This window comes from Pithys albifrons, chromosome 11 (genome assembly GCF_047495875.1).
Source record: "Pithys albifrons albifrons isolate INPA30051 chromosome 11, PitAlb_v1, whole genome shotgun sequence".
Taxonomy (NCBI): Eukaryota; Metazoa; Chordata; class Aves; order Passeriformes; family Thamnophilidae; genus Pithys; species Pithys albifrons.
Genome location: NC_092468.1, coordinates 22,541,338 through 22,569,052, shown reverse-complemented (window position 1 = coordinate 22,569,052; position 27,715 = coordinate 22,541,338). Strand labels below are relative to the sequence as shown.

The 27,715-nt window shown below is 41.5% G+C and overlaps 1 protein-coding gene across 2 annotated transcripts; it reads left to right on the top strand.

Annotated features, from left to right (window-relative positions):
* The first annotated feature begins 1,884 nt into the window (after positions 1 to 1,884).
* PRKCI (protein kinase C iota) lies at positions 1,885 to 27,715 on the top strand. 2 transcript variants are annotated; one of them, XM_071566253.1, is made up of 18 exons: positions 1,885 to 2,101; positions 8,006 to 8,127; positions 12,169 to 12,258; positions 13,538 to 13,588; positions 14,762 to 14,847; positions 15,869 to 16,009; positions 16,819 to 16,873; positions 17,354 to 17,412; positions 17,875 to 18,051; positions 18,963 to 19,060; positions 20,011 to 20,097; positions 20,667 to 20,802; positions 21,310 to 21,397; positions 22,411 to 22,536; positions 22,639 to 22,718; positions 23,729 to 23,818; positions 24,094 to 24,209; positions 25,198 to 27,715. In XM_071566253.1, the coding sequence occupies exons 1-18, from the start codon at positions 1,986 to 1,988 to the stop codon at positions 25,283 to 25,285; spliced, it is 1,806 nt and encodes a 601-aa protein (XP_071422354.1). In that variant the 5' UTR covers positions 1,885 to 1,985; the 3' UTR covers positions 25,286 to 27,715. The 2 variants fall into 2 exon arrangements, with proteins under 2 accessions (XP_071422354.1, XP_071422355.1); XM_071566254.1 differs by lacking the exons at positions 1,885 to 2,101; positions 8,006 to 8,127; positions 14,762 to 14,847 and having other exon boundaries at positions 12,168 to 12,258.

The following is a 27,715-nucleotide window of genomic DNA, read 5'->3' as shown; positions in this document are numbered from 1 at the left end:
CTGACTGGATGGGGCAGTGGGAAAAGCAATTTTTTTATTAGAAAAGAAGAAAACAAACATTCTTGTTTCCTTAGGAATGCCAGAAGCATCCATCAGTTCAGGAAGTGTTGGGCAATAAGTATGTGTTGTCAAAGTTACTGATGTTAAATGGGCAAAGCTGGGAGGAAATACTGCTTGCAGCAATAAGGTGGCTTATGATTAACACCTTTAGTAAAATACCTTTTGTGGACCACCCTCTTCACCCTCCCAGTTAAAACAAATCCTTAATGTTACTTTTCTACAAAATATCTCAGCCATTTGATGTATGGCAATTAAAGCTTCACTGGAACTGACCATGTGTGCAGTGCACATGGCACAGAGTCTGGGGAATTCCCACAGAAAACCCTCTGGCCAGTGGGAATTGAAAGAAATGTGTTGCCATCACTCCTGAACAAACAGCTCCTGCTGCACATCAGCTCTGCACTGGCTGCTTTGGCCATGAGTTTGTCTTCATATCCTGAATTTTCTGGCACCTCTCAAATCAGGTTGGCAGTAGCCACAACAGTGGAGGAGTCACGGTGTGAACTGATGGCAAAGGACATAGTTAGATGTGTCCAGTGCTGTTATTCCTGACACTGGGATGGTGGTGATGGGCTTGGTTTTATGTAACAGCTCACGGGGAGAGCCTGGCCCACAGATGGACAGCTGCTTCCAGCCAGTACCACTGCAGGCAGTTCTGGATCTTTCAGTCTTAAAAGAAGAACAACTGCGGAATGGTTCTGGTTAGAAGGAACATCAAAGATCACCCTGTCTCAACCCCCTGCCATGGGCAGGGACACCTTCCCCTAAACCAGGATACTCAGAGCTCCACCCAACCTGGCCTTGAACACTTCCAGGGATGGGGCAGCCACAGCTACTCCAGGCAACCTGTTCCTCATAGGGAAGAAAACTTTCCTAATATCTAAAGTTAGCCTACTCTTTTTCAGCTTAGAGCCATTACCGTGTGTCCTGTCCCTCCATCCGTTGCCCCAGGTCCTTCTCCAGCTCCCCTGGAGCCCCTCTGGGCGGTGGAAGGAGCTTTCTCAGGTGTCCTGGAGCCTCCTCTCCTCCAGGCTGAACCCCCCCAGCTGTCCCAGCCTGGCTCCAGCCCAGAGGGGCTCCAGCCCTGCAGCATCTCCGGGGCCTCCTCTGGACTCGCTCCAGCAGCTCCACGTTCTTCGTGTCTTCAGGATCCCAGAGCTGGAGGCAGCACTGGTGGGGTCTCCCCACAGCAGAGGGGGAATCCCCTCCGTTGCCCGCTGCCCACGCTGTGGGGATGTGCCCCGTTTGTACCTGGGTAGATCGAGGAGTTTCGCTCCCTGTCCCGGCGCTGAACACCCAACACGCACCGTCCCGTCCCGTCCCGTCCCGTCCCGCTGCGCTCCCGCCATGCCCCGCGCTGGGCCGTACCAAGTGCCGGGGAGTTGTGTGTGGACGGCGGTGCCGCACCTGCTTCGTGCGCGGCGGGAGGAGCAGAGAGACCGTCCGGCGGGTTCGGCCCTGCCCGTCCGAAAGCGGCCGCTGCGACGGCTCCACACGGGGCCCCGAGTTCCCCGTTCCCCGGTTCTCTCCGCGCCGCCGCCCTCCCACCCCCGCTCCGGCGTGGCGCGTCCCGCTCCGCAGGTGTGGAGTCCCGCTGGGGAGAGCCCACGGAGCCCGCGGGGGGGGGGGGGGGGAACACCCGGCCTATCACGGGCATCCCGGTGCGGCGGTGCTGCCGCCCGGCCGCTCACAGAGCGGCTCCTCCGTCCCTCCGGGAGCACCCCGCGCTGCCCTCCCGCACCTTCCCGCAGCGCCCCGACCGCCCCGCGCCGCTGCTCCTGTTCCCGCTCCCCCCCCTTTCCCGCGGGTGGTTCCGCCCGGCGCGGGCGGGGCGCTGCAGGCGCGGGGGTCGCGCAGCCGCCCCGGCCCCGGCCCCGCTGTCGCCGCCTCGGGATCCCCGGCCCGGCCCGGCCCGGCCCGGGGCGATGCCCACACAGCGCGACGGCACCGCCGCCAGCACCATGTCGGCTCCGGGCGGCCTCGGCAGCGGCCTCGGCGGGGACGGCGCCCACCAGGTCCGGGTGAAAGCCTACTACAAGGGGTGAGTGAGCGAGTGCCCGGGGCGGGGAGCAGGACCCGGAGCGGCCCCGCAGGGGTTCGGGGTGCCCGGCATGGGATGCCATGCACACCCCCGGCTGCAGCCCCGGGTATTCCCTGCCTTACAGGGGAGGACGGAAAGAACGAAGGAAAAGCCCCCAGCCATGTTTAAACGGATTTCAAGCGCGGGGCTCGTGTGCGGAGGAGCCGCCCCTCGGTCTGGGGGCCTGGGGGGAGCCGGAGCCTCCCTCCGCCTGGGATGGCCTTCCCAGGGAACATGTGCCTGAGCAGCCTCTCTGCCCTGCTCACCCTGCGTCCCTTCACCCCCAGGCCCTGCTGTCAGCAACAACTACATATTCCTTCATAACACATGCCAGAATTCAGGCTTGATGTGTTCAGGGTCCAGCTTTGGGATTGGTCTCTCTGTATCAAGTGATGTTCAGGTCTAAGAGAAGAGGATGTTTGGATGGAAATCTGTTTTATGGGTTTTTAGGCTTTTCACCCGGGACTGAGTGACTTCTGAGGGAGCCTGAGTGGTAACTAAGATTCATCTTATTTGTGCTTCTGCTGTTAAACAAAACAAGCAAAATACTGAAGGTCTGCACTATGGAAATCTGAATTTTGTTGGCCTAATTCAGTGTCTCTCCAGCAATAACACAGAAGACAGAAGAAGTGTTCTGCCTTGGGTTCACAGCCCCCTATTAAATAGTAACAGTTACAGGACTTAAAAGGTTTGAGTGCAAGGATTGCCAATGGTTCATTAGGCCTTAAAGTCTGAGTGGAGGTGATCTAAGCAGAAAAAAATGTAGGTTGCATTTTTGGATTAAGAGTGAACACATGACACTCTGCACAGCTTCCTTGCAGTTATCTGTGTTCAGCACAAGGAGAGGTGCATTACTTTTCCAGTATTTACTTTCTGCTATCTCTAACCTTATAATTGTAAGGAGGGGTGTAGAAACCACTCTGAGCATTTGGCATTTACTGCTGTGTTTGGTGTCTGATTTGTGTCTGGTTTGGGGTTTTTCTTGATAAAAGCCTGCAGAAGTTACTCTGGAGACTGGCACAGTCTGTGGCCTTAAAGGATGTGTGAGACTCTGTCAGAGTAATAGTATGTGAAATTCTCTCCTCTTTGTTTGACAGTCCCTTTAATCCACCTTTTCCTAAGGAGGTGGAGGTGCCCCTGGCTATCAGCTGGAAGAAATGTTCATTTGGTCAGGCTACGAACTAAAATGGGAATTATTCTGGGTTAAAACGATTTATTTTTCTTCTGCTGGGTCAGTTTTAATCTTGATCATTTCCACATACAATCACACGGATTCTTGCTTAGCACAGGGAGGCTGAGGAGCAAGAAGGGAGAAAGCAGCTCAAGGCTGTGGGAGTGAGGTAAAAATGTGCTGCACTGGACAGGAATGCTGGCTCATGACACTGGCAATGATTTCACAGACACTGGAATGTTTCTTTTGAGTCTCATCCATTGACTTTTTCTCTGTTAATGCAGTTATCAGTTTAATAATGGCACTGAGTCACAGAGGGTGTTGGTTAACCATTGTGAATACCAGCAGACTAACAAGCTGAAAGCCTTAGTCATGATTTATTTTGAGATAAAAGCAAATCATTCTCTCCACTTTCTTGCAGCAGAAAGTCTCAAGCCCCTTCTCAGACTTGTCCTATCAAAGCCAAACACTTTCCCTGCACTTACCCTGAAATGACTTGGAGGCTGAGGATCTGAATGCTGATATCAAAAGCAACTTTTTTTCCTTTCTTTAAATGAACTGTCTCAAGATTAGAGCTGGATTGAGGGTTTAATGGGAAACAGTGTTAATCAGGAAATGTTAATATCTCTTAATTTCGTTTTAATAGAAGCATTTAAGTGAGTTGAAGAAGTTATTGGGAAAGTCTTGCTGGGAAGGTCTTTTTATCTTCCAGGAAGAATTTCTGGTTAAAATAAAAAAAAACCCCAACAAACAAACCCCAGCCACTTAGAAGCACAGATTTGTTCTTGAAACATTTGGGATAGTTGGGATACTTGCCTGGAGCAAAGAGCTGATCCTGAATCCCAAAAACGTGGGCCTGGCCAGGAGCCCAATTGCTTTTCTCAGCCAAGACAAAGACTTCCCACAGGACCCTTTGAAGAGTCTTTGTTTCATTGAACTGAGCAGTGGTAATTCTTTATCTTAAATTCATGAAAGAGGTTAAAACAGGAAGGAAAATTTTCCTAAAAATGAACAGAGATGAGAATAAGGGAGTGGGAAATTCCCGGAGACTTGGGAATTAGGGCACTAGGTTGAGTTTATCCGAGTATTTCCTTCTCGGTTGAACTGTGCTTATCTTTCTTACAGGGCAGGTTGTTTAAAACGCTTGTGAGTGTTACATCTTTAAAAGAGTTACTATAATCGATGTAGTAGAGGGTCCCCAGGGAGTGTTTAGGAATTTTTACCCAAATGTTTACGTGCTTTTTTGTTGGTGCAGTAACAAAAGCACAGCAGCTCCAAGTTCATGGCACTGATCAGCATCTGTAATTACACCCATTTCAGCTCTCTGATGGTATTCAAAGTTTGCCTTTTGTCTTATCTCATTTGTTGTAGGTGCTTTTTGTCAGGTCGGTACAAGCTGTTGTGTCATTAATACATGTTGTAGCAGCAGAGAACAGGTAGGAATAACACACTCCTTGTGCTCAAGGAATCCTGTGGAATTCGTGTTGTTGGTTGTAAAAATAGAAGCAAAACCAAACAAGTAGAAGAACCATTATCCTGTCATGATTAGCAATTCTAGCTTGTATTCTTTTGGTGCCTGACAGATTTTATGCTGGTTTTAGCTGTGTAGCCTGTAATGTAGGTTAGATTTTTAATAAAAAGGCAGTTCCCAGTGCTCTGCCTGCCTTCAGCTTGATTTGGTTCAAGTGAAAAACACCCGACAGTCCTCCCATGGTACATGTTAGACTTGCTTCTTTTCTTAATTTTAATACAGTTATATGAGTAGGAAAAGTGGGGTGAAAAAATTCGATTTTAATTGTAAAATCAAAATGTACCTCCATAAAGATTGCCAGGAAATTAATTTCTTAAGGATTCTTGAGTTCTTGCATAATTTCTTTGTATTATTCTTTGTCTTGAACGCTTTCTGACCAATTCTTCAGCAATCTTCTGTTGTCTGTTTATCATCAGGTTCCTCATAGGAAAGTGTTCAGCATAAGAAACCTTTGGTCTAAGCCTGTGAATACATTTTCACCCCTTCTTGCTGTTTCAACACTGATTTAACTTCACAAAAATACATTTTTTCCTGAAAATCAGCTTGTGGGAGTTGCTTTGATACCTCAGATTTCCACAGGGGAAAGAAACGCTTTAAATGGTTGTGAGTGTCAGTGCCTGCCCCTTGTGGCTCAGGAATGACCCTGACACGGAAGAATTCCCCAGGAGTCCTGTGTGCCTTAATTTCAGTGAGTTGTAATTAGACATTATCAAAAGCCTTAATGACTGACCCAGGTGTGTGATGAATATATGGAAATGTGGGTAATATGTATAATGTATCTCTGTATTTCCACATACATAATATAGGATACATTAGGCTGTTATGTTGATGTTGCTTGTGGAACATTTTTTATACTTGACATCATGTTTTTCTTTTAATAGTGCTATGAGCTGAAACACTGATCAGGGTTTGTTACAGCAGAGGAGGTAGAATCACAGAATCATAGAATGGATTGGGTTGGAAAAGACCTCCGAGATCATCAAGTCCAACCCTTGGTCCAACTCCAGTCCCTTTACCAGCTCGTGGCACTCAGTGCCATGGCCAATCTCAGTTTAAAAACCTCCAAGGATGGGGAATCCACCCCCTCTCTGGGCAGCCCATTCCAATGCCTGAGCACTCTCTCTGGAAAGAATTTTTTCTGATCTCTGCCTTCAATTTCCCCTGTCAGAGCTTGAGCCCATCGTGCCCCCTTGTCCTATTGCTGAGTGCCTGGGAGAAGAGACCAACCCCCACCAATCTTCCAGACTATTCTTCCCAAAGAATAGATCTTCCAAACCATTTAACAGCTGTCTGATACAGGACTTGTTGGAGTTATTAAGATACTAATTTAGAGAACTTACATAAATTCTAAAAGAATTAAACTAGCCTTTATTTGAAGGAAATGTGAATAAACAGGGGAATGGTAAACTTCAGCATCAAATCAGTGGAGCTGCTAAGTAAGCAGTGCCTTATTTCCTTCCTGGAAAAACAGGAAATACAGGTTAAGGCTTTGCCTCCTAACACAGGTCTGCTCTTCGGTGAATGCCCCAGTGTCTGTGACAGTAACATGCTGTCAAATCCACCCTGGTCAGAGACACAAACGTCGGAATTGGGTTCCCAGTTTGTGCTGTTTTTAGAGAGGATGTAAAGGGAGACCTTTGTGTCTCAGGAAGAGTTTGCTGTGCAGGATGGGCACAGTTGGGACGTTCACATAAAGCCCCATTTGCCCCAAATGCCTGTATGATGTCTGAATTTTGGAGTCCACATGTTGTTTTGGTTTGCATCTTGTCTCATGTGGAAATTGAGGGGCAATTCCTCAGCCAATCATGTATCAACCTTTTGACTGCTTTATTCGGATTATTGAAGAGGTGTCGTGTCTGTCTTAAACACCTCTATCCTATTTACTGGGCTCTCTCCCCTTCCTAAACCTGCTGATCATGTTCATAAATCCAGAAACAGGTTTGCTGCTCCTCTGGAGTGCTTAGGAATTGCTGCTTGGTTTAATTCCTGCTGCTGAACTTGGAGGAGCCTCAGGCAGCAGTTTGTTTGTCGTGTGCTCTCTGCGATTCCGGAGCGCCGTTCCGGTTCCGTGACCGTGAAATGTTGTGTTGAGTCACTGCCTTGATCCCACTCTGCCCATGCACAGGGTGGTTTGAAAACATTTAACTTGCTGCATATGTACACTTCAGTCTGGTAGGAGCCTTGATGTGAATTTTGACCAGATAAAAACTTTGTTGCTTTGATTTTTTTTTTTCCCCCCACCAAACAGTCCTGGCCGCTGGCACCCACTGAGGCAAATCCAGCTGGCTGAGGTTTTATGGGAAGATGAGTCTTGTAGCTCAAACTTCGGGCTCAAATGAGATGTTTGAGGAGTGTGTTGTGAACAGCCTTCCACTCTCTGAACTTTATCTCCCAGCTCCTTTGTTTAAGGGCTGAACTCTGAGTCACCTGTTGCCCTTTAAGGCCCAGCCAGTACCAACACAAAGGGTCAGCATTTTATGCTAACATATTAAAACCAGGTTAACTCACTTTTAATCTCAATTACCACAGAAATACCCATTCTGCATAACAGTAAAGTAATACATTTTAATTATAAGTATATGGCTCTCTGTCAGCCTTCCCTTCATTGTGTGAAGCACCACTCTCTTTTTAAAGGCCCTTGCAATATTTCAAACATGCCCCTAAACCTCATAGAAAACCTGTTTAATATTTGTCATTAATTTTTCATAACATCTACACAATCAAAATTTAGTTGGAGAAGATGTGTTTTTACATTTCTATATCTAATAACAAAATAACTGTTAAAGAGCAAGTAAAACAAGAAATTTGTTATTAATATTAAACATGTGCAGCATTTCATTCTTGAGTTTCCACTGATGTAATACATCTGATTTCTCTGTGTGGTTACTGTCTGCTCCAACTCACTTCATAGTTACTTAAGCATTAAATCTTAGTTTTTATGAAGCAGATACTTGGAGGATTAAATGTCAAGTAATAAAAATCACTTGGAGCCTGACTTTGCTATAAGAAGGGAGCTTATGTGCTCTATTTTACTTTAACATTTTGGATGGGGGCTGCGTGAGGTGTGGGGTTTATATTAGGGATGTATGGAAGGTGTTAGAGATGATGGTCAAGTGCTGCATTTTGCAGTATAATTCCTCAAATCTGTTTTTCTCTCGCTCAGGGACATCATGATAACTTACTTTGAACCTTCCATCTCATTCGAGGGACTGTGCAGTGAAGTTCGAGACATGTGCTCCTTCGACAACGAGCAGCTCTTCACCATGAAGTGGATTGATGAAGAAGGTAAATACATCACTGCTCATCAGTATGTTTGCTCAACTTTCCAGTTTTATTTTCCCTTTCATATTTTCCTTTCCCTCTGTCTCATAAGATAAGCTTATAAAGCATAGAAATAGTAAATATGACTCCAAAAATAGGGGTTCTCCAGTGCCTTTGTAAGTGTAGCTTAATGAAAAGGTGTTTCACACTGCTTGGTGTGTAGCTCTCTCTAAACCAAAATCTCAGTGATGATCAAAATGTTAATTCAGTGTTAGGATTTTTTATGAAGGGAACAGAAAACATTCCCTTGTATGGCTGAAGAAGATCATGATTCCCTTGGAACATATTACATTTTTGAAAAAGAGTTCAACTAACATTAAATTACACACATTGCAGTATTTATCTAAAATATTGATACAGTTTAATATATGGCTGAGTTGTATGTGTAACCAAAACCATTGTATCTTGAGTGTTATTATCAGCTGTTAATTAGCAAACCTAAAGTCTGTTAACACACAGACCCTGAGATTGGCTCAGTTGGTTAAAACTTGGGTGTGATAATGCCAAGGTCATGGGTGGTTCAATCCCCTCTGTGGGCCATTGACTTGAGAGTTGGACTCGATGGTCCTTGTGGGTCCTTCCAACTCAGTCTGTGATTCTGTGAGCTACTAATAAAACTTTTCCCAAATATTAAGAGAGAGATTACTTGTCCGAATGTGATGTATGTATTGCTTTTCTTCAAAGTGCAGTAACAGCTTTGGCTGAGAACCTGTCATGGCCAGCACTTACAGTATCCACCTTAAAGTTTACCTTGGAAGGAAAAAGTCCAATCCGTTCTCCCCGTTCCTTGGCAGGTGTCATTGAGCTGTGTGTGCACAGTAATATTTTTTTTGAAAGGTTATTTGTAGTTCCTGTTTTCTCTGTGCAATTAGTTTGTTCTGCACATGGATTTTGAGCCACAGCAACGAGAGCTCTGAGTTATGGGATGGCTGTGGAGTTATTGTAGCTGATGCAGCACATAAAGGGCCGCAGTGTGCAGGGATTTGTTGGCTGTGGTTGGTGTTTGCAGCATAAAAGGTGCTTATAGAACTGTTTCCTCCCTTTCAAAATTGAACAACTGCCAGTTTATTCAGAGCTTAAAGCTAAGCATGGACCAGAGCTGATTTTTGGAAGTGTCCTGTGGGCAGGTGTGGTGACGATCGTGTGGTCTTGGGGGTCTGAACCGGGCTGGGGATTTATTTCCCCTCATCATGCCAAAGGCATTTACTCCAGGCAGATGCAGGACAGTAGAATGTGAACAGTGTTTATGACTGAACTGTGCAGCAGAGCTGCTGGAGTTGAGCATTCACTTCACACTGAGCTGGCCCTGTTGTTTTATCATGAGGAAGATCATGGACTCCTCAACTGCAGAGGAAGAGTCTGCAGTGTCTGCCATAGTAAGAAGTATATATGTTTATTTAATAAAAATTTTGTGCTTATTCAATAATTTACTTGAAGCCACAGTTTATTCTGTCTCAATTTCTGCACTTTAATTAGAGATAGGATTGAAAAAAAGGAATGCTGCAGTTTGAATTGATTTATAGCCAGGTGGGGGTTGGTCTCTTCTCCCAGGCACTCAGCAATAGGACAAGGGGGCACGATGGGCTCAAGCTCTGCCAGGGGAAATTTAAGTTGGAGATCAGGAAAAAATTCTTTGCAGAGAGAGTGCTCAGGGATTGGAATGGGCTGCCCAGAGAGGGGGTGGATTCCCCATCCCTGGAGGTTTTTCAGCTGAGCTTGACCGTGGCACTGAGTGCCATGATCTGGTAAAGGGACTGGAGTTGGACCAAGGGTTGGACTGGATGATCTCAGAGGTCTTTTCCAACCCAATCCATTCTATGATTCTATGATTTTCATGTGTTCACATAGGAATTAATTTTCACCAGCAATCCATGTTTCTTTAATCATTGACTTACAGTTTAATGTCAGTGGAGAAAATGTTCATCTGGTGATGGGGAGTGTATTTAAAAAAATCCTGTCTTTATTGTGAGTAACTCTTGCATGTAGTCTTGGCTTCTTGCCAAGCCCCTTGCCTCCTCTCTCCACCACTCTGAAGTGTTTGCAATTGATATTCTTTCTAGAAACCTGCTTTGCTTTCTTGGAAAATTCTGTATCACATCCTCTTCACTAAAAGTGAAGTTTACCCTTTATTAGTAGCATGAGGAAATGCGTGTGCTGTGGGTTGGTTCTTGTTGCACCATTACTCACACTTTTTATAGTGTAAGAGAAGATAAGGGATCCAAGACATCACCACTTCTGCCTAAATTGCTTGTTCATGTGTGTGACTGAACTGGATTCACCTGCTCACTGAGGGTTTTATTTGTCATATACTGAATGTGTTTTTAGCCTTTGCAAGCTGAGAGCATCATGTGTAAATACTCCTGTGTCACAGAGGTAATGGCACACAAAGACAGATCCAGTAATTTAGCTGAGTGAAATCACTTCCAAAATACTCAGATGGAATTGGAAATCAGAATGAACTTGATTTGGTTTTAGACAAATTTCTGTTTTTTCTGTATATGGTCAGTTCATCTTCCCTCTGTCTTCTGAAACATCCCGTGGGATGGACACTGGCCTTGTGTGTGTCTTCAGTCTGTTGTTCCTTGCTGTATAACTCAAAAGTAAATATTCTCCTGTGTATCCCATCTGTCTCTGACTGCAAAATTGCTGCTGTTTGAACTTGTTGAAAGAGATGTCTATAAACTTCTGTTCTTGGTTTGCTTGTTCTTTAGACCCTCTTTTGCTTCTGCCAAAAGGAAACATAAAGCTGTTTGAACAGGTGTCAGAAACAAATGAATAAAAATTGGTTTGTTGATTCTCATAGTGAGTCTGAGTAAATGCAGTTGTTCCTTCTCCTCCCCTGTACCCTGCACGGTGCAGGTTTGTCTGGGTGGGCACTGGGATGTCCAGTTGTAGGGAGAGGTGGTTTGGTGGCAGATGATGACAGGTGACTTGAGAGGCTCATCTGAGGGATTGTGATGTGCAGGAAACATAAAGACAGAGGGCTGCAAATGGGGCATTTACATTTATTATTATTTTAGCAATAGAAAAGAATGGATAGAATCACAGACTGGTTTGGGTTGGAAGGGACCTTAAAGCTGATCTCGTTCCTCCCCCTGCCATGGGCAGGGACACCTCCCACCAGCCCAGGGTGAACTAATAACTAGAAGTATTTTATTTCTCTGGGACAGTGATGATTGAGATTCAACATTGTTTCAAAAGTGTTTCAGTTGTAATACTATTCTGAAAAACGGCTTACTGTTTTAAGGGGATAATTTTTTTATAATGTTACTAACCAGACACCAAAGAAAACACAGTCTTGTCAGAGAAACTTTATTATCAAGCCTTTGGCATGTAATTTAACCTACACCATCTCAAATGGTTGACAAAATTCCAATTGTTTATAGAAAAGAAGAAGCAAAACTAGCTAATCCACACTTTTTTCCTACCTTGGTGCCCTTTCTTTAAGGGATTTTATTTCAAATAGGTCAGTGAGTGTGAAAGTAGTAGTTAAAAATCAGAAAAATGGGGTGTTGTACTTGGGTTACGTTATTTGTCAGAGGTTTTCATTGAAGTTTGAAGAGAGACTGGAGGTCTAACTGCTTTTGCACCTCTGGTTAAAGTCTTGGCAGTGTTGAAGCAGCTGTGAAAACAGAATTGACTCAGCTCTAATTAAACATCCATGAAACAAAATGCAATCTCAGGTTTTTAGGTGCAGAACAATGACCTGCACCCCCTGTGACAATGTGAGACTTTGCTTGTATCAGACTGAACCAGTGATGTTTTGTGATTACCATCTGCTTGTCTCTTGGGAATGTCCCATATTTTCATTTTCCCTGAAAACATTGGATATGAGTGTATTTCCAGATGTATTCTCTGAACAGTGTTAAAAATAAATACCACCACAATTGAGAATATTGTTCTGCTTTGTTACAATAATTATCTTAGAACTAACTGTGAGGGAACTGTGGAATGGTACAGAACAAACTGGGATGAGTCTTATGTTGCTCCGTTATCTTCCCGCAGGAGATCCATGCACAGTTTCTTCCCAGCTGGAGTTAGAAGAGGCCTTTCGGTTGTATGAGCTAAACAAGGACTCAGAGCTTCTGATTCATGGTAAGGGGAAATTTCCTGTATTGCTGCTCATGTTGGTACCTGGGAAGTGGAATTCTTACCTTGTCTGACCTGTGCCTTTTGCACAGTTAAAGCCTGTGGTGGCATTGTGTCAGAGGGATGCTGGTGACCTTGCACTGTGATTTTAGCTGCTCTTTATTGAATTAAGGGATGAAAAATACTCTGCTGTCAGTTTATTAATGAAAGACCCTGTCTGTTCATCCATTCAGCCCAAGTGCCTTTGTGCACTTGCTGGCAGAAAATGGTAGAAGGGGTGCAGTTTAGTTTATTTGTTTTAATTATTAAATTTAATTATTATCTTCCACTTTGTTATTGATGAGTGATTTAGAGCAGCATCTCCACTAGGAAAAATGTTAATAAGCTCCATTTGTGATGCCAGATGAGTCAAATGTTTAACTTTTCTAAAACTAAGTACTTCAGTTTTAAACCTAATAATATTGTGCCCCTGTTTGATGTGTAATTGATACATTTTTATTTTTCAGGGTTATATTCTGCGGAATATTTTTCTTGTTGTTTGTGTATTTTTACAAGTCGAAGGTTGATCTTGGTTTAACAGATCAGAGCAGAAAAGCAGGGGATCATTGTGAAGTGTTGTGTGTTACACTAAAGTGGCTAAACACGCTCCTGCTTTGAAAAGGGTGCAAAAAATCAGTTCACCATCAACCTGTTTGGAAGGAAGAGAAAGGTTTTCAGCTTCTCACAGACAGTTTCAAAATGTGGAAGAATGTAATCTATCTGTAGATACATTTCACTGTTTTTCTATAGAATAGTTCACTATACTTTTTGATCTGCCCTTTCTCCATTTATTTTTGTGTTTGATTAGCTCCTGATTAAACTGGCACCAGGGCTGTCTCTCCCCAGCTGTCCTTCTCTCTCTGCCCATTACTGGAGCAGAGTAAACTGTAAAAAGTGGGTGCTGTTAATGAAGCTAAAAAATCTGGGGAAAAAGAGACGTGGTCAGCATCATATGTAGCTGTTGGACACTGTCATATAATTTATAGCATTTGGAAATCTTGATCAGATGTGAAGATTGGTCACATGAGAAACCAGAATCGTTATTTTTTCTAGTTGCTTTCTTTAGGAAATAACTTCACTTATTCTGCACCGTGCTCATACTTCTCATGTATGTCGGTTTTGTTGAAGTGCAGTCAGTGCTCTCCTCCCAGATGGCTGAATGCCTTTCAGGAATGTTGTATTTAACCCAAGGACTTATTTTCTGTCTGGAATAAAAATTAATCAGCAGTTAATGTCTTTCTTGCAGTGTTTCCTTGTGTACCAGAGCGGCCTGGCATGCCTTGTCCAGGAGAAGACAGTAAGTGGGCATTTGACTTAATAACCACAGAAAACCAGTTCAGATTTCCTGTTTTAACAGATTCTGATATTCTATGGTTTAGCATCACACATTTATGAATATTAATAATGCAAATCTGTACAAATTAAATATTGAAAAGGAATAGAAAGTCTTGCTAAACTTGCTGTTGTTTGTCACTTCTGAATCATTGTTAATAAGCATTTCACATTCCTGTTAACTATCCATGTCACTCTGCTTTCCTTGCTTTTGCCTCTTCTATCGTGACAGTTTTTTATCCTCTTCCTGTCTTTTTGGGAGTTGCCAGATTGTTGGTGACAGATGTGAACAGAGGCTTGTAACCAGTGGTAATGACTTGTGTCACCATTTACAGATCTGTGGTTAATTCATTTTAAATTGATGTTTAGGTACTATCAGGAGGATTCTCTGAAAATCCCTGAGTTATGTTAGTTGATGTTCTGGACATTAAAGGAGATAATTTCCCCTAAGTCTTAAAGTTTTATAGAAAACTCTGTGTATGTTATGCACACACACATCTGTCAGCTTGGTATCCAAGTCCTGGAAAAATGTAAATGTGCAGTTTACTTGGGCAGAATGGGTAATGCTGCTTGTCTGAAAAAATGAGGTTGCTGACTGAATCAGAAAGAATTTTGCAGCTCAGTGTGGTTTTATAGGTCTTAGTTTTCAGTTTAGGTTCCTGATATGCCTCAAGTAAGAAAAATAAAAAAAATAATCAAAAAACCCAATGTCAGCTGTGGGTCTAAAACACTGGAGGATTTGTTAAGCCATCTCATAAATCAGGATATGCTCCCAAAATTCACCTTCCTTCCTCCTTCCCCTTCGCCCCCAGCTCCTCCTCAAGTTTAGGTAAGGCAGGTGCATACTTTGCACACAAGTGTTTGTATTGTTTGGACAACTTTTCTTCCCTGGACTTGCTGTTCTTTTTAATTTTTGAAAATCAGAAATAACTTTGAGTTAATTAGGCTATTCTTCGAATTTTCTCCAAAACTTAAAAAAACCCCAAAAACCAGATACTTCAATATTCCTCTGTGTTCCTGTAAGGTGCGGGAGAGAAACTTCACTCTGCAAATCACTCAGCACAGACAGGTCCATGGGCAGATGTTGTAGTTCTGTGTTTCTGTTTGTGTGGATATAATCCTGTGTTTTTCCTCTTAGAATCCATTTATCGCCGAGGCGCCCGCCGGTGGCGAAAGCTCTATTGTGCAAATGGTCACACTTTCCAGGCCAAACGATTTAACAGGGTGAGACTCTTGCTGGGTACTTAAAGCCATGATACAGGAATGTCGTACTTTCCTATGTCACTGCCTTGAAAAGTTGTAAGGTGGTTTTATTCTCATTTTTGTTGTTTGTCTGTAGACTTTGGGTAACCCTGTACTTTCAAGAAACTTAAATTATCAGGAACTTAAAGTAGACCGAGAACATTAATTGGTTACAATTCCCTTTACATACCCTCAAACCTCATGATATTACTCATATCAAAGCTCCTGTGTTCCCTTAAAGTCTTCCCAGAGCCCAGATTGGAATGCTGGCCTTGGATGGCTGTGAGCTGAAAGTACATTTTCAGTTCTTGAAGTAAAAAGGTCTGAACTTGCTTGTGATGCACAGACTTCTCTGTCATTACTTTGGAGAAGCACCTGAGTTTTCTCCTTTAAAACTGCCTGTTTCTGGTGCAGTAATCTACTGAAAATAGCAAATCATTTGCAATTATTTCAAGAAGCAACGGCCAAAAATAATTAGCAAAGGACCAAGGAGGTTGTCTGCTGTGTTCAGAAAAAGCAACAGCAGAAAACAAATCTAAAATATTTGAATAAGTCAGGTCCCTTGACAGCTTCAATGATCTTTCCTTCTTCTCTAAGCTTAGTGTGTTGTGTGCTTAATGCTTGAGATTGTCTCCACTAAACTTCATCTTGAGCATCCTCATGTCTAACTTTGGCTTTGTTTTTTGTTTTGTTCTATGACCTCATTCAGGTCAAAGGCTGTCAAGGCACCATAGTTTAATCACTTTCCACTCTTGCCTCTGTGGCCACCCTGTTTTCCTGGATCTTTAGAGTTGTTTTGTGACTGTCAGTGAGTGGTGATCTTCCCATTCCCGGTACCTGGTGGTTTAATGTGTTGAAGCTTTTGCTCTCCTTTCCTCTGTAAGGACTCATGCACAGAGAGATGAGATACATGGCAAATGAGCTTGGTTAATGAAAATGTGGCTGGATGGTTCCTGTGGTTTAGTTTTGCTCTTTGATCAGCTTGTTTGGTTTGTGGTTGCAGAGAGCTCACTGTGCCATCTGCACTGACCGGATATGGGGCCTGGGGCGCCAGGGCTACAAGTGCATCAACTGCAAACTGCTGGTCCACAAGAAGTGTCACAAACTTGTCAGCGTTGAATGTGGCCGTCACACACTGCAGCCAGTAAGTGCAACTAATCTGGAAGGGTTGTCTTGAAACAGCAACAACCAACCAACCAAAAAATTTCATGCTATTTATTTTACGCTATTTTTGCAGCCTGCAAATGATCACAGTAGATGAAACATCATTTTTTATGGTTAATGTGACTTCTGCAAGAAAGTTTGGGATTCACTGAGCAGAATTAGTACAAAGACAGGAATCTGGTTTTCATGTCTGTGTCAAATATAAGCATCTAAGTGACATTTATCTCATCCTTCACAATATTGTTACATAGCATGTAACACACTATTTTACATCTTCAGAGTGAAGTACAGGTAAAATAAATTCTCTAAATGTCTGTTAGATTATTGGATTATTTCCCATTTACAGGAAAGGAAGATGAAGCGCAAGAAGTTCAATCATCTTTAGTTCTTAAGTTCCCAGAAAAATTTAGATTATTACTGTTTCTGCTTTAGTAAAGCAGACAGCTACAAGTCTACATTTTGTGAATTCTTTTGACTGATATATGCACTGCTAAAGTACTTAAGTGTTCCTGTCTCACTTCTCATCTGATTTACTTCTGTCCTATGTTGTACTAAGTTGTCACTTCAACAGCTTCTGGAAATGTGTCCTTTCAGAAAATAGGGAAAATAAGGACTGCAGTTGGGTTTTTTTTTATTGTTCAAGGATTAGAGCAGTAACTATGTTGACTAGTAAAGTTAAATAGTAGCTAGATTGTATTCCTCAGGGATCATTAATTTCTTTTATTGCTTTCAAAATTATGCATCTCACACTTGAACAGTGTATTACAAGAATTCTCTGCATATTTGCAGGAGCCAATAATGCCTATGGATCCATCATCAGTGCATTCAGATAATGTAGAATCAGGTAAGATCAATAATTACTTTCTTTAAATTACTCTAAGTTGCTGAAAGATGAACTTTGAAGTAAAATTATTTCAAAAACCCTTCTTAATTTTTTCATAAAATAAGAAAAGTGAGACAGCTTCTTAATGCTAAAAGGGATATAAGTATAAAAATTCCAGCTTTCCATATCTTCTCAGTTTAAGAAACTTGGCTAAAAAGGAAGAATTTAGGCTGTCAGTTACACTTTTCCATCAGTAAGCTGAGTACTTTAAATACCTGATGAAGCAAAAAACCTCAACCCTTAACAGCATTAGCAGAGTTTCTGCTGGAGTGGTAACCAAACAGTTTATTCTTGTGACAATCAGTCCTAATGCAAACCCATAGGGTTGGGATCCTTGCAATAGGTGCAGTTAAATTGTGTATCTTTGGGTGTGGAAATTTTAGGGCAAAAGAAAATGCTGTTGTGTTGCGTCACTCTTAATAACTCTTCTTGCACCTCTAGTGATTCCATACAATCCCTCAAGTCATGAGAGCTTGGACCATGTTGGTGAAGAAAAAGAGGTAAAATACCTTAACAAGGGTAACTCTATGCATAGAATCACAGACTGGCTCAAGCTGGGAGGGACCCATGAGGGTCATCAGAGATCTTAAAGCCTGTTTCAAGATCTTAGTAATTTAATTTGTCATAAACAGAAAATCAGCACATAAGGCACATTTGTGTTGCTCATTCAGGTGTATGCATTTGTGGCTTTCACACTGTTTTATTTTGAGCATCCAGTTGAGATGTACTTTCATTTAAAGAGCATTCGAAATCCCTACAAATGGTTTGTTTCTTATCTGCCAAGTCTCCTCTGCCTCCTTTTTTCCCCCCTTCCCATTCCTTTCCAGCACAGTGCAGTTTTAAGATTTGTGTTAATTGTATTGCTTGTTTATATTAATTTTGCTTTCTGTTTGAAATGCTGATTCCTGCAGTCGCTCACACTGGCAAGCTGCTTCCTCATTTCCAAGTGTCTTTATCCACAGGCAATGAGCATCAGGGAAAGTGGCAAAGCTTCTTCCAGCCTGGGCCTCCAGGACTTTGACTTGCTCAGAGTCATTGGGAGAGGCAGCTACGCCAAAGTGCTGCTGGTTCGACTGAAGAAAACCGAGCGCATTTATGCCATGAAAGTGGTGAAGAAAGAGCTCGTCAACGATGATGAGGTGGGCAGGGGTTTGTCAGTAAACTGAGCAGCTCTTCATAGAGATCCAGTGTCCCCCAGGAGGTGGGAGCCAGGCTGGGGGGCTGCAGCACTCATGGAGAATTAAACATGTGGTTACTTGTTCTGCACTGCAGAAGGTTTGCAAGGCAGGTCACAAATTTTGGGATCTTCGCTCACAGCCACCCTCCTGTGCTTGTGGTTTCGTCACAGGCCTCATCACCTCTGCTCCCAGTGTCTCCTTCCATTCTCAGCACTGTCTGCAGCAGTGCTCCTGCAGAACTGAAGTGAATAAGTCTGGATTCATTCCTTATTTTGGAGCAGTATTCTCTATCACTCTATACTTTGGCTTGCTGGGCTGAAATAAAACGAGTGGAGTTTCATTTTCATATGTTCAGGTCTGGGTTATTTTAATTGCTCTTTAAATCAGACATTCATCTTAAAAATTTTTGTAGCTTGCACAGTGATTAGTGAAAACTTGTCAGAAGTTGCACATTAAACTGCTTAAAAACCTCTTCTTAGTGTGGATTTCTCTTGGGCTTCTTTAGGCTACTCTGAAAATATTTGAGGGACTGTGGCTTGCAGTCCAAGAACTTTAGCATTAATTTCTCAGACTACCTTGGTTCCCTCTGCATTTATTGGTGCTACTTTACATTTCTCTACACCAGTTTGTCTTTTATAGATGTTTTCCTTTCCAAGTGTGGTTACACAAGGCTAAAAGTAAAGGACATTCACAGAAAAAAGTAACATGTTGTATTGTATTGCCTCACGTTGCAGAAATACAAAATATTTAATTTCTTGCAAGTAAAACAAGGACAGCAAAGCACTTGAATGTCTTTCTGCAAATTGTCATTAATACTTGACTTAAGAAGTGCAACAAGCCTTTTCTGAATGTCACTTTTCTTCAATAAACAGGATATTGATTGGGTGCAGACAGAGAAACACGTCTTTGAACAGGCTTCAAATCATCCCTTTCTGGTCGGACTACACTCTTGCTTTCAGACAGAAAGCAGGTAAAGGTCATCAGATAATAACAAGACAGTCTTACTAAAAAAAATTTCATCCTGTTAGGCAACTCAAAGGTCTATTTAAAGCATAGGGTGTTAGGTAGGTAGTGAAAGTCAGTGTTTTGTAAATCATTGTAACATTTTATGAGCCAAATCCCATGTTCATCTGAGGTTTTCAGATGGGGAAGATGCAAAAGTATATAAAGTACTGGTAGTGTGATAGGAAGAATTCTGGACAGGAAAAGAAGTGCAGCCAGCAGGAAAAAAGGCTTGAGAATATGAGACAGAAGAGAACCTAAAATGGGAGGGGAAAAGAGAGAGGAAAATCAGAAGTTTAAACAATGAGAAAATTGGTCTCAAACTTGCCTGGATTCTCTGAAGATGGTTCTCTGAGCAAGACTCAGAAAATAGAATCTGAATTTCTAAAAGGAAAACACAATAGAGATGTAAATTATTATTTTCCTACTCTATACAGTAATAACTTTAAATACATATAAAATACAATTAATTGTATATTTAAACAGTATCCTTGCTGTTTTGGAAAGGTGACAGGCTACTGGAGGGAAGTGAGAAGAAAGTATTAACCACAAAGGAGAAGATTAAAGGGATCAGGAAGGAAAATTAGTTTTCCTGGTTTGTGCATGGAAACTGATGTAAATCTGTTTATATAGTCACATATATAATAGTGACAAGCAGTAGCTCTAATGGATTAGGAATATTGGAAGGTATATCTACTTTCTTTTAGCAATAAAGGAATTATCTAGAGAAACTCAGTATGCTTTTACAATATATTTAACATTGGGAATTTATTCAGAAGGAGAGGAAGTGGTGAAACCAGCTATAGTACCCGAGGGGTGGGAGGAATGGAACTGTCATTGTTTGATACCAGACCTGTGACATCTCAAACATCTTTCAGCCATGTGCACAGTCATGTGTAACAATCCTGTGTGTTCCAGGTTATTCTTTGTTATAGAGTATGTAAATGGAGGAGACCTGATGTTCCACATGCAGAGGCAGAGGAAGCTGCCAGAGGAGCATGCCAGGTGTGTCTCTTTCCAGATTTCTTGCATCAAAACAGTGCAGAGATTGTGAGGATGAGCCAGCAAATCCTCTCCAGATGTTAATGATTTAAGCAATGGGAAACTGCATCCTCATTTTGGTGCTGCAAGCCTCCATACTTTGGTTTCAAGGAAGAGCTGTAGTAGGAAGCCCTTAGGTATTGTTTGCATTTGCATTACCCTGTATGACTGGAGTCTGATATTTTTTTCTAGAAAAACAGTTTTGTGCTATTTTTTTTACATGTCTAATGATATCAATGTGTTTCTCATCCAACAATCACTACCAGCTGTCCAGGCAAATGCTGAGTTCTTGGTGCATATGCTTAATCTCAGATGGTGAGATGAAAGGGATGATTGCAGTAGACATTAATACTAATTAAACACAAATTTTGAAGTGGATAGAAACATTTCTATGATTATAAACAACTTGCCACTTCTCTGTGGAAAAATAATAGAACACATAGGATTATGTTTTGAAAATGTCATACCAACACTGTCTTATTTGTGGGTTGGGTTTTGATTACCTGAGTAATCAATATCTCTTTCTACATTAGGTTTTATTCTGCTGAAATCAGTCTAGCTTTGAACTATTTACATGAACGAGGGATAATCTACAGGGATTTAAAACTGGATAATGTGCTACTGGATTCTGAAGGGCATATTAAACTTACAGATTATGGCATGTGCAAGGTAAGCTTTACTTTCTTGCTAACCAGGAAAATCAAAAATTAAGAAATAGAAGATGCAGAGACATAAAAATGTGACATGTCAGGGTATATATTTGGACACAGTGCACACAGGCTGTGTGCTCATTTCACTTCTACATATGGAGAAAGGACAAGTGCCCAAGTGCAAGGCTACCTATATATGTACTATTCATGTTTTTATAAAGCTGCTGGATCAGCTTGTCTGCCTTGGCTGAATAGGCAGGGCAGCTCAATCCAAAAGGAGCAAAAGGCTGAAATGTATCAGTCACACTTCCTTCTATTTGGGTCCTGGGACTCTTGACCACTTCCTCTGGGAAAATTTCTGTCACTACAACGATCTGGAGCACAAGTTCGACTTTGCCATGGAATTGCCATTATGTTGGTTATTCAGGACACTTAAATATAAAACTCAAAATTAAGTTCTTAGCAGAGAGGGAGTGTGGGATCTTTGGTTAACTGTTAAGTATTTTCTTCCCATCTTTTCTTAAAGGAGGGTCTGAGGCCTGGTGACACAACCAGCACGTTCTGTGGGACTCCAAACTATATTGCACCTGAAATTCTCCGGGGAGAGGATTATGGTAAATGGAATTTTTTGGTGCCACTTTATAACTTTCACCTTGTCTCTTACTTCTTACCTGAGTTGGTTTGCAGTAGAAAGTATAAACCTCCATTAGATACATGGTCAGTCTTTCAGGCAAGATGCTGAATTAAAAGTAAATAAAGCCTTCAAAAGAAGAGCAGAAAATACCCCATAAAGCAAATGAGAGGCTCTGCCTTCCACACTTCAAATTCTTTTTACCAGTCTTGAATAGTGCGAGTCCTTCAAATTTATTACTGTTTTTAACTATTTTAGATACCACTGATAATATACTTGCAGGCTGGAATTGTGGTTTTGGAGCTTTACATTTTGGCAGCAGTGATAGATTAGATTAGATTGATTAGATAGATAGATAGATAGATAGATAGATAGATAGATAGATAGATAGATAGATAGATCCATTGCAAAGGGCCTCAATAGTAGATGTCCCTTTACACATGTTTTATAATCTGCCATCTTACTTCAGTCAAATGTCTTTTCAGACTGGCTTCAGATCTTCCTTCCTTATCACAAACATTCCAGGCCAGACAGACTGGATCAGTCCCAGCCTGGCTACTGGATCAGTCCCAGCCTGGCTACTGGTCTTTCCCCTTAGCAGTGAATAGCACAGTAGATGTGCTTTGCTCCATGAATGGCTGACTTGCCGCTGTTAGAAATCACATACTTCCTCCTTGTCCTTATCTCCCTCCCTGGACAATGCACTGTTGGTTAGTAATGGCTTAAATATTATCTAAACCTTTGTTAGGCTCTTAAAACCAACCTTTAAACTCTCCATTTCCTTGTCTCTGTGCAGCATCCCCTCCTGTTATGCACATAGTGATCCAAGTAGTGTCTGGTACAACTGTTACCTGTTCTTTATTCAGCTAATTGGAAAGACTGTCATTACTTACACTTACTAATTAACTCATTCTTCTCTGTCTGTTTTTACCCTCAAAAGTGTTGGTATTTTTGTTGTGAAATGTCTCCAATGGTGTTTTCTCTCTTGAATTCCAGGCTTCAGCGTAGACTGGTGGGCTCTTGGTGTGCTCATGTTTGAAATGATGGCGGGCCGGTCGCCGTTCGACATTGTGGGGAGTTCTGACAACCCTGATCAGAACACAGAAGATTATCTCTTCCAAGGTAAGGACCACGGGTGTTCCTTCACTTCAGTGCTTTGCTTCTACTTACCTTTAATTTGACTTTAAAGATGCAAAGGCTGATAGGAACTTTGTTTTCTTGCAGTAATTTTGGAAAAACAGATCCGCATTCCCCGATCCCTCTCTGTTAAGGCAGCAGGTGTTCTAAAGAGTTTCCTTAACAAGGTAAGAGCTACAGAGGTTATCACTGACTTCTCAGGAGCAGCTGTTTTTTTGAAAACGTGTTGACTAATTGATGTGTAGCTGATGTACTTTGCTGTATACAGAAACAGGATAGTAAAGGTGTGAGCCTAAAGCAGAATTTCAGTGGGGCTGAATACCTGTCTTATAAAACCTGAAGCTCCAGGTCCTCAGGCTGGGATTGTAATTAAATTTCAATGTGAAAGGCATAGAAATGCTCCAAGTGATTTCTTTAACCCAGGGAACTGAACAAACTTACCAGATTTATTTTGGTTCTTAGAGAAGCAGCTTAACAAATCACTTTGACAACTCCTGATGACTCCATGGAGGGGAGTGCAGAGGCAGGATGTGCTCACTGCTTGCTGGGAGCTCTCTGGCCTGAAAGTCAGAAGGGGCACCTGTGGTAGTGGATGAGCCCAGGCATGTTCTGGCCTTTAGTGAGTGTTGCATCAGTGGGAAGAAAGAGAGAGGTACAGGAGAAACCAGACTTGGTTAAATTACTCTAAGAAAGTGACACTGTTCACTGCACACTGTTACAGCTCCCTGGTAGTGTATGCATGTGTGTACATGGAGAGGGAACTGCCTTGTTAAAATAACCTTCTTTCCACAGTATTTTCCAGTAACTGCAGTTACTGCCCAAGTGTGATTGCCTGGCATAGTCTGCTCAGGGAGGAGCAGGGGAAGGTGTGTGGGGAAAAAATCAGATTAATTAGTAATCTAACCACACCTGCTCTGAAACATATGGTGTGTTTAAACAGGTCTGAATACAAATGAAGAAAGGTGGCAGAGGCATTCACACAAAATTCAGTGAAGGGCTTCCATATATTCATGCCTATTTCAGCCAGTAAATTGGAACAGTTTCCAAAATAAATAATGTGAGCTTAGTTCTTCAGTGTCCCTTGTAACTCTGGTGTTTCATTTTGCATGTTATTCACTTTAATGACACCATGAATAGGCTGTGGCATCCATTTAGAAGTATTTTCTTCCTTGCACAGGATCCAAAGGAGCGTTTGGGCTGCCATCCTCAAACAGGATTTGCAGATATCCAGGGACATCCCTTCTTCCGCAATGTTGACTGGGATCTGGTATGTGAGTGCTCACTGGCTTGGCTGATTCCTTTCCTACAGTGATGACTTGAAAACTTGTGTTGAGCATAGGAGATGGCTTTAAGCTCAAAAGCCTTAAGATCTTCTTTTATGTTATACCATAATTGCGATACAGAATCTTTTAACCCTTTTACACAGGAGATTAATAGAATGATTGTAGAAAATAAAATAATAGTAACTCCCACCCTTGGTTAAAAATAATTCAGTAGGTTGTAACTCATTCTCAGTGTCACTAAATGCATTTATTCTTTTAGATGGAGCAAAAGCAAGTGGTGCCTCCATTTAAACCAAATATCTCTGGAGAGTTTGGTCTGGATAACTTTGATTCCCAGTTCACCAATGAACCTGTGCAGCTCACTCCAGATGATGAGTAAGTAATGTAGAATCTCAGAAATTCTGATAAATCTGTGAAGGAGTTAAACAACTTCATTTACTAGCTGTAGCTGTAGTCCATAAGAGTATGTGCAAAGCAGTAAATAGCATTTTCTTGTGTTAGTTCAAAGAAAATTCTGTTATGTGTCCTCCTGTAGTTGAAGTATGATGGGATTAAGTCTTGTAGTCTGGCAGGATGTAAAAATAAAGTAACAGTGGGAAAGTTGCTATAAAGGATCTTAGTTTTCTTTTTGCTTTACTTTAAACAGTGATATTTCTAGAATGTTTGGTTTAAATTGAATTTACCTGAACCAGAGAAGATGCTTTGTTTGGCTTGTTCAGGTATTTTAAATAGTTAGTAGTCAGATGAGATTATCCTTGTTGAAAAGCCTTGACAAAATGCTTGATAATGTGCTTGATTTGGGATTTGTGGTCCCTTGCTCCAGAGGGGCCCTGGTTTGGGATGAGGAGGGAAGGGCCTTTCTAGTTTGACTGAGCCACTGCTGCTCACATTTTAGGAATTTTTCTAGGGTAGGACATTACCACAGCGAGTATTAAAGGTGACCTGTGCACCTTAATCAGGTCTGAGATCCAACTTCCTTCTTCATCCCCTCCTAAATGTGGAATGTACAAATAAAGTGTAGAAAAGTTGCTGATGCAGTGCAGTGTCTGTCACATCCTAATGTTTTCAGGATTTTACAAAACTGACCGTTTAGGGAAAGTTTTAAAACCGCAAACCTTGCGGATTGCTTTGTGGGAGAATGTGCAGCCCAGTCACTGCTCCTGAGAGGTTTTGTGTTTTGATACCATTATAGGGGCTAGACAAAAACCAGTGGTAACTGTAAAGGTAGAGAAGGACAAAAGAGAAAAGCAAATGTTCTCAATTCCAATTTGCTGTGCAGGTTTAAATTTTAAGTCAAACTATCAGTGAATATTGTTATCTCTTAAATTTTTCTGAACTAATGACTTTTTTTTAATCTTAATAGTGATATTGTGAAGAAGATTGACCAGTCTGAATTTGAAGGCTTTGAATACATAAATCCTCTTTTGATGTCAGCTGAGGAATGTGTCTGAATTCTCCATTTCTGGACTGTGCCAATTGTTACTCTGTTTGTTTCTGCATGGATAAACATCTCTCCATTTGGATGCACTTGCATAGAATGAGTAACTGAACATCCTGCCCTTGCCACCAGTGATTTACTCACTATTTTTCTTTTTGTATTAATGTTGTCCAGGACAGTTGTTACACTGAACCTTCAGCTGCCAGATTTAAAATGTTAAACTTTCTAGCAGTTTTGCCAAACCTGAATTTTAACACAGAAGCTGGTCTGTGGGTCTCCTGTGACTGAACAAAGGTGTCTGGCTGTATAGTTTGCCAGTACAGCATTCTGAGGTTTTAGGAAAGGTTTTTAGTGCTTAATAAACACAAATTGCATCAGGTGATGTAATAAATTATCATTCAAAGATTTCAGGTTTTTCAGCAAGTTGAGAAGAACTTATCACTTCTGTAGTCCTGAATCTCTTCAGTCTAAACATCTGTTTTCCCTGTTCTAAACTTAGAGCTATGTTAGTGCTCTTCAGATTGAAATGACAGCAAGGAGAGCAGATATTTACACTGAACAGTCAAGAGTGGCTGCTTTCACAGGGTGTATTGCTCCTATCCTGAAGGAGATGATTAACTCCATATTAGAATTGGTAGAGCTCCAAAATTCACACTAGGAATTATATGCTGATGCAGAGAGTGCCTTTCTAGCGTGGCCCTGTCAGCAAGAGTTGGACACGGTATCAAGTGTCAGTTTAAATAAAGAATTCAGTTAACACTTTGAGAAGTTAAAATCTATACAGCATAATTTAGCAGTAATGGGCAGCTAATACTGACAGATCATGCTATTTATTGCTTTTACACTTTCTGTCTTAACTGCACACGGTACAGCTGCAGCCTGGATCAGGGCATTGGTTCCTTCTATCTTACTGCCACGTTGTTGGGAATGTGTTCCACTTTGCCAGTGGAAAAAGCACATCTATAAAAAAAATAGGTGCTGTCCACAATGACTCCCTTAACTTCGTCCCTTAGAGATGATGATCTGTAATCACAATCAAACCTGAAATGTTGGTAGCAGGCTCAAGGAAAGCAATTGAAAGAATGGTTCAAACTAGGACTTAGGCGGTATGTTTCTTACATTTCATGTTAGTAAGCAGTGTAATATACAGCACAGATAATTCTTATTTTTAATGTTTTAAGGAATAGTTACGAGTATTTTGGGCTGAAGAAATGCCAAATGTACTCCTTTTTTATTACTTTGAGGAAAAGGGATTAAGAGACATTGAAGAAAGGACTCTGCGTTATGTAAGAGCTGTAAGACAAGCTAAGTGTCTCTGAAAGCGGGTCTGAGTATCTGCAAGCACAAGTTAGCAAACCTTACCTGGAGCTTTTACTAAGACTTTCTGCTTGGCCAGTGTCTCTCCTTGAAAATCCTTGTATTGCAGCACTGTAAATCCGTAGCACAAATCTTCCTGCGTATGTTTGTTCACTTCCATGTGAGTTGCAAGGAGAGGGATTGCACAAATACACGCTGGTGTCATGGTATGACATTTAGTTCATATTTTTCTTTGCAGCATGAATAGGAAACTCTTTAGTATTGGGCTGAGTTTTCAAAACTGGGAAGTGATTTGAGGGGCTTCAGTTTCAGGGCAGTGTTGAACCTCCACACTGTTAAAAATCAGGTTCCCTTAAATTCAAGTTGTGTCTTTTCAAATGTAAATTATCAGAGTAAACCTACTTTAAAGAGCAGCTAATACTTTCAGCACGTTTATGTCAAGTGAACTGCTTACATGCAGTTTTAAAATGGTGATTGTTTAGCCTCTGACTCCTGCACCCACATGGCTGGTTTAGACATCAGGGCATAACTGATACTAAATTCAGAAGTTATTTAAACAAGAAAAGCCTTTTCTCTCTACAGTGGCTTAATTTCTGATGGGGTATTAAGAAAAATGGCTTTATGTAAGGAAGGACATTTCTGCCATTCATCACAGAAGAGTAAATTTAATTTTTTTATAGGTAAAAGATGTCACAGAAAAGATACTTTTTCTATTTGCATATCTGACTGTTGAGAATGTTGCAAAGCAACAAATATCTTAAAATTACTGTAAATCCATTTTTAAACTTTTAATTCTCTCCAAAGTGCCATGATATTAACTGTTATTTTTCATTGTTAAGCATATAGCAACTGTCATAAATATTCAGAAGGGACATTGGGTGTAAACAGTCCAGTGCAGTAGCTTTGTGTTTTGGAGAACGTGTCTGCATCAGAAGCATGATGTATTTATGTGGAGTAACCTCCTTTTTGTATGCAAGTTGGATTCCTATGGGTGCTCTGCTAGTTAATATTGTCACTACTATTTACCTGTTTCATATGGAATATGGTCTTGAATGTTGTTGTGTAATCATTTCCTTTATTTGTGCACACTTTTTACTTTAAATAAAACATTTATATTAGGCCTCTA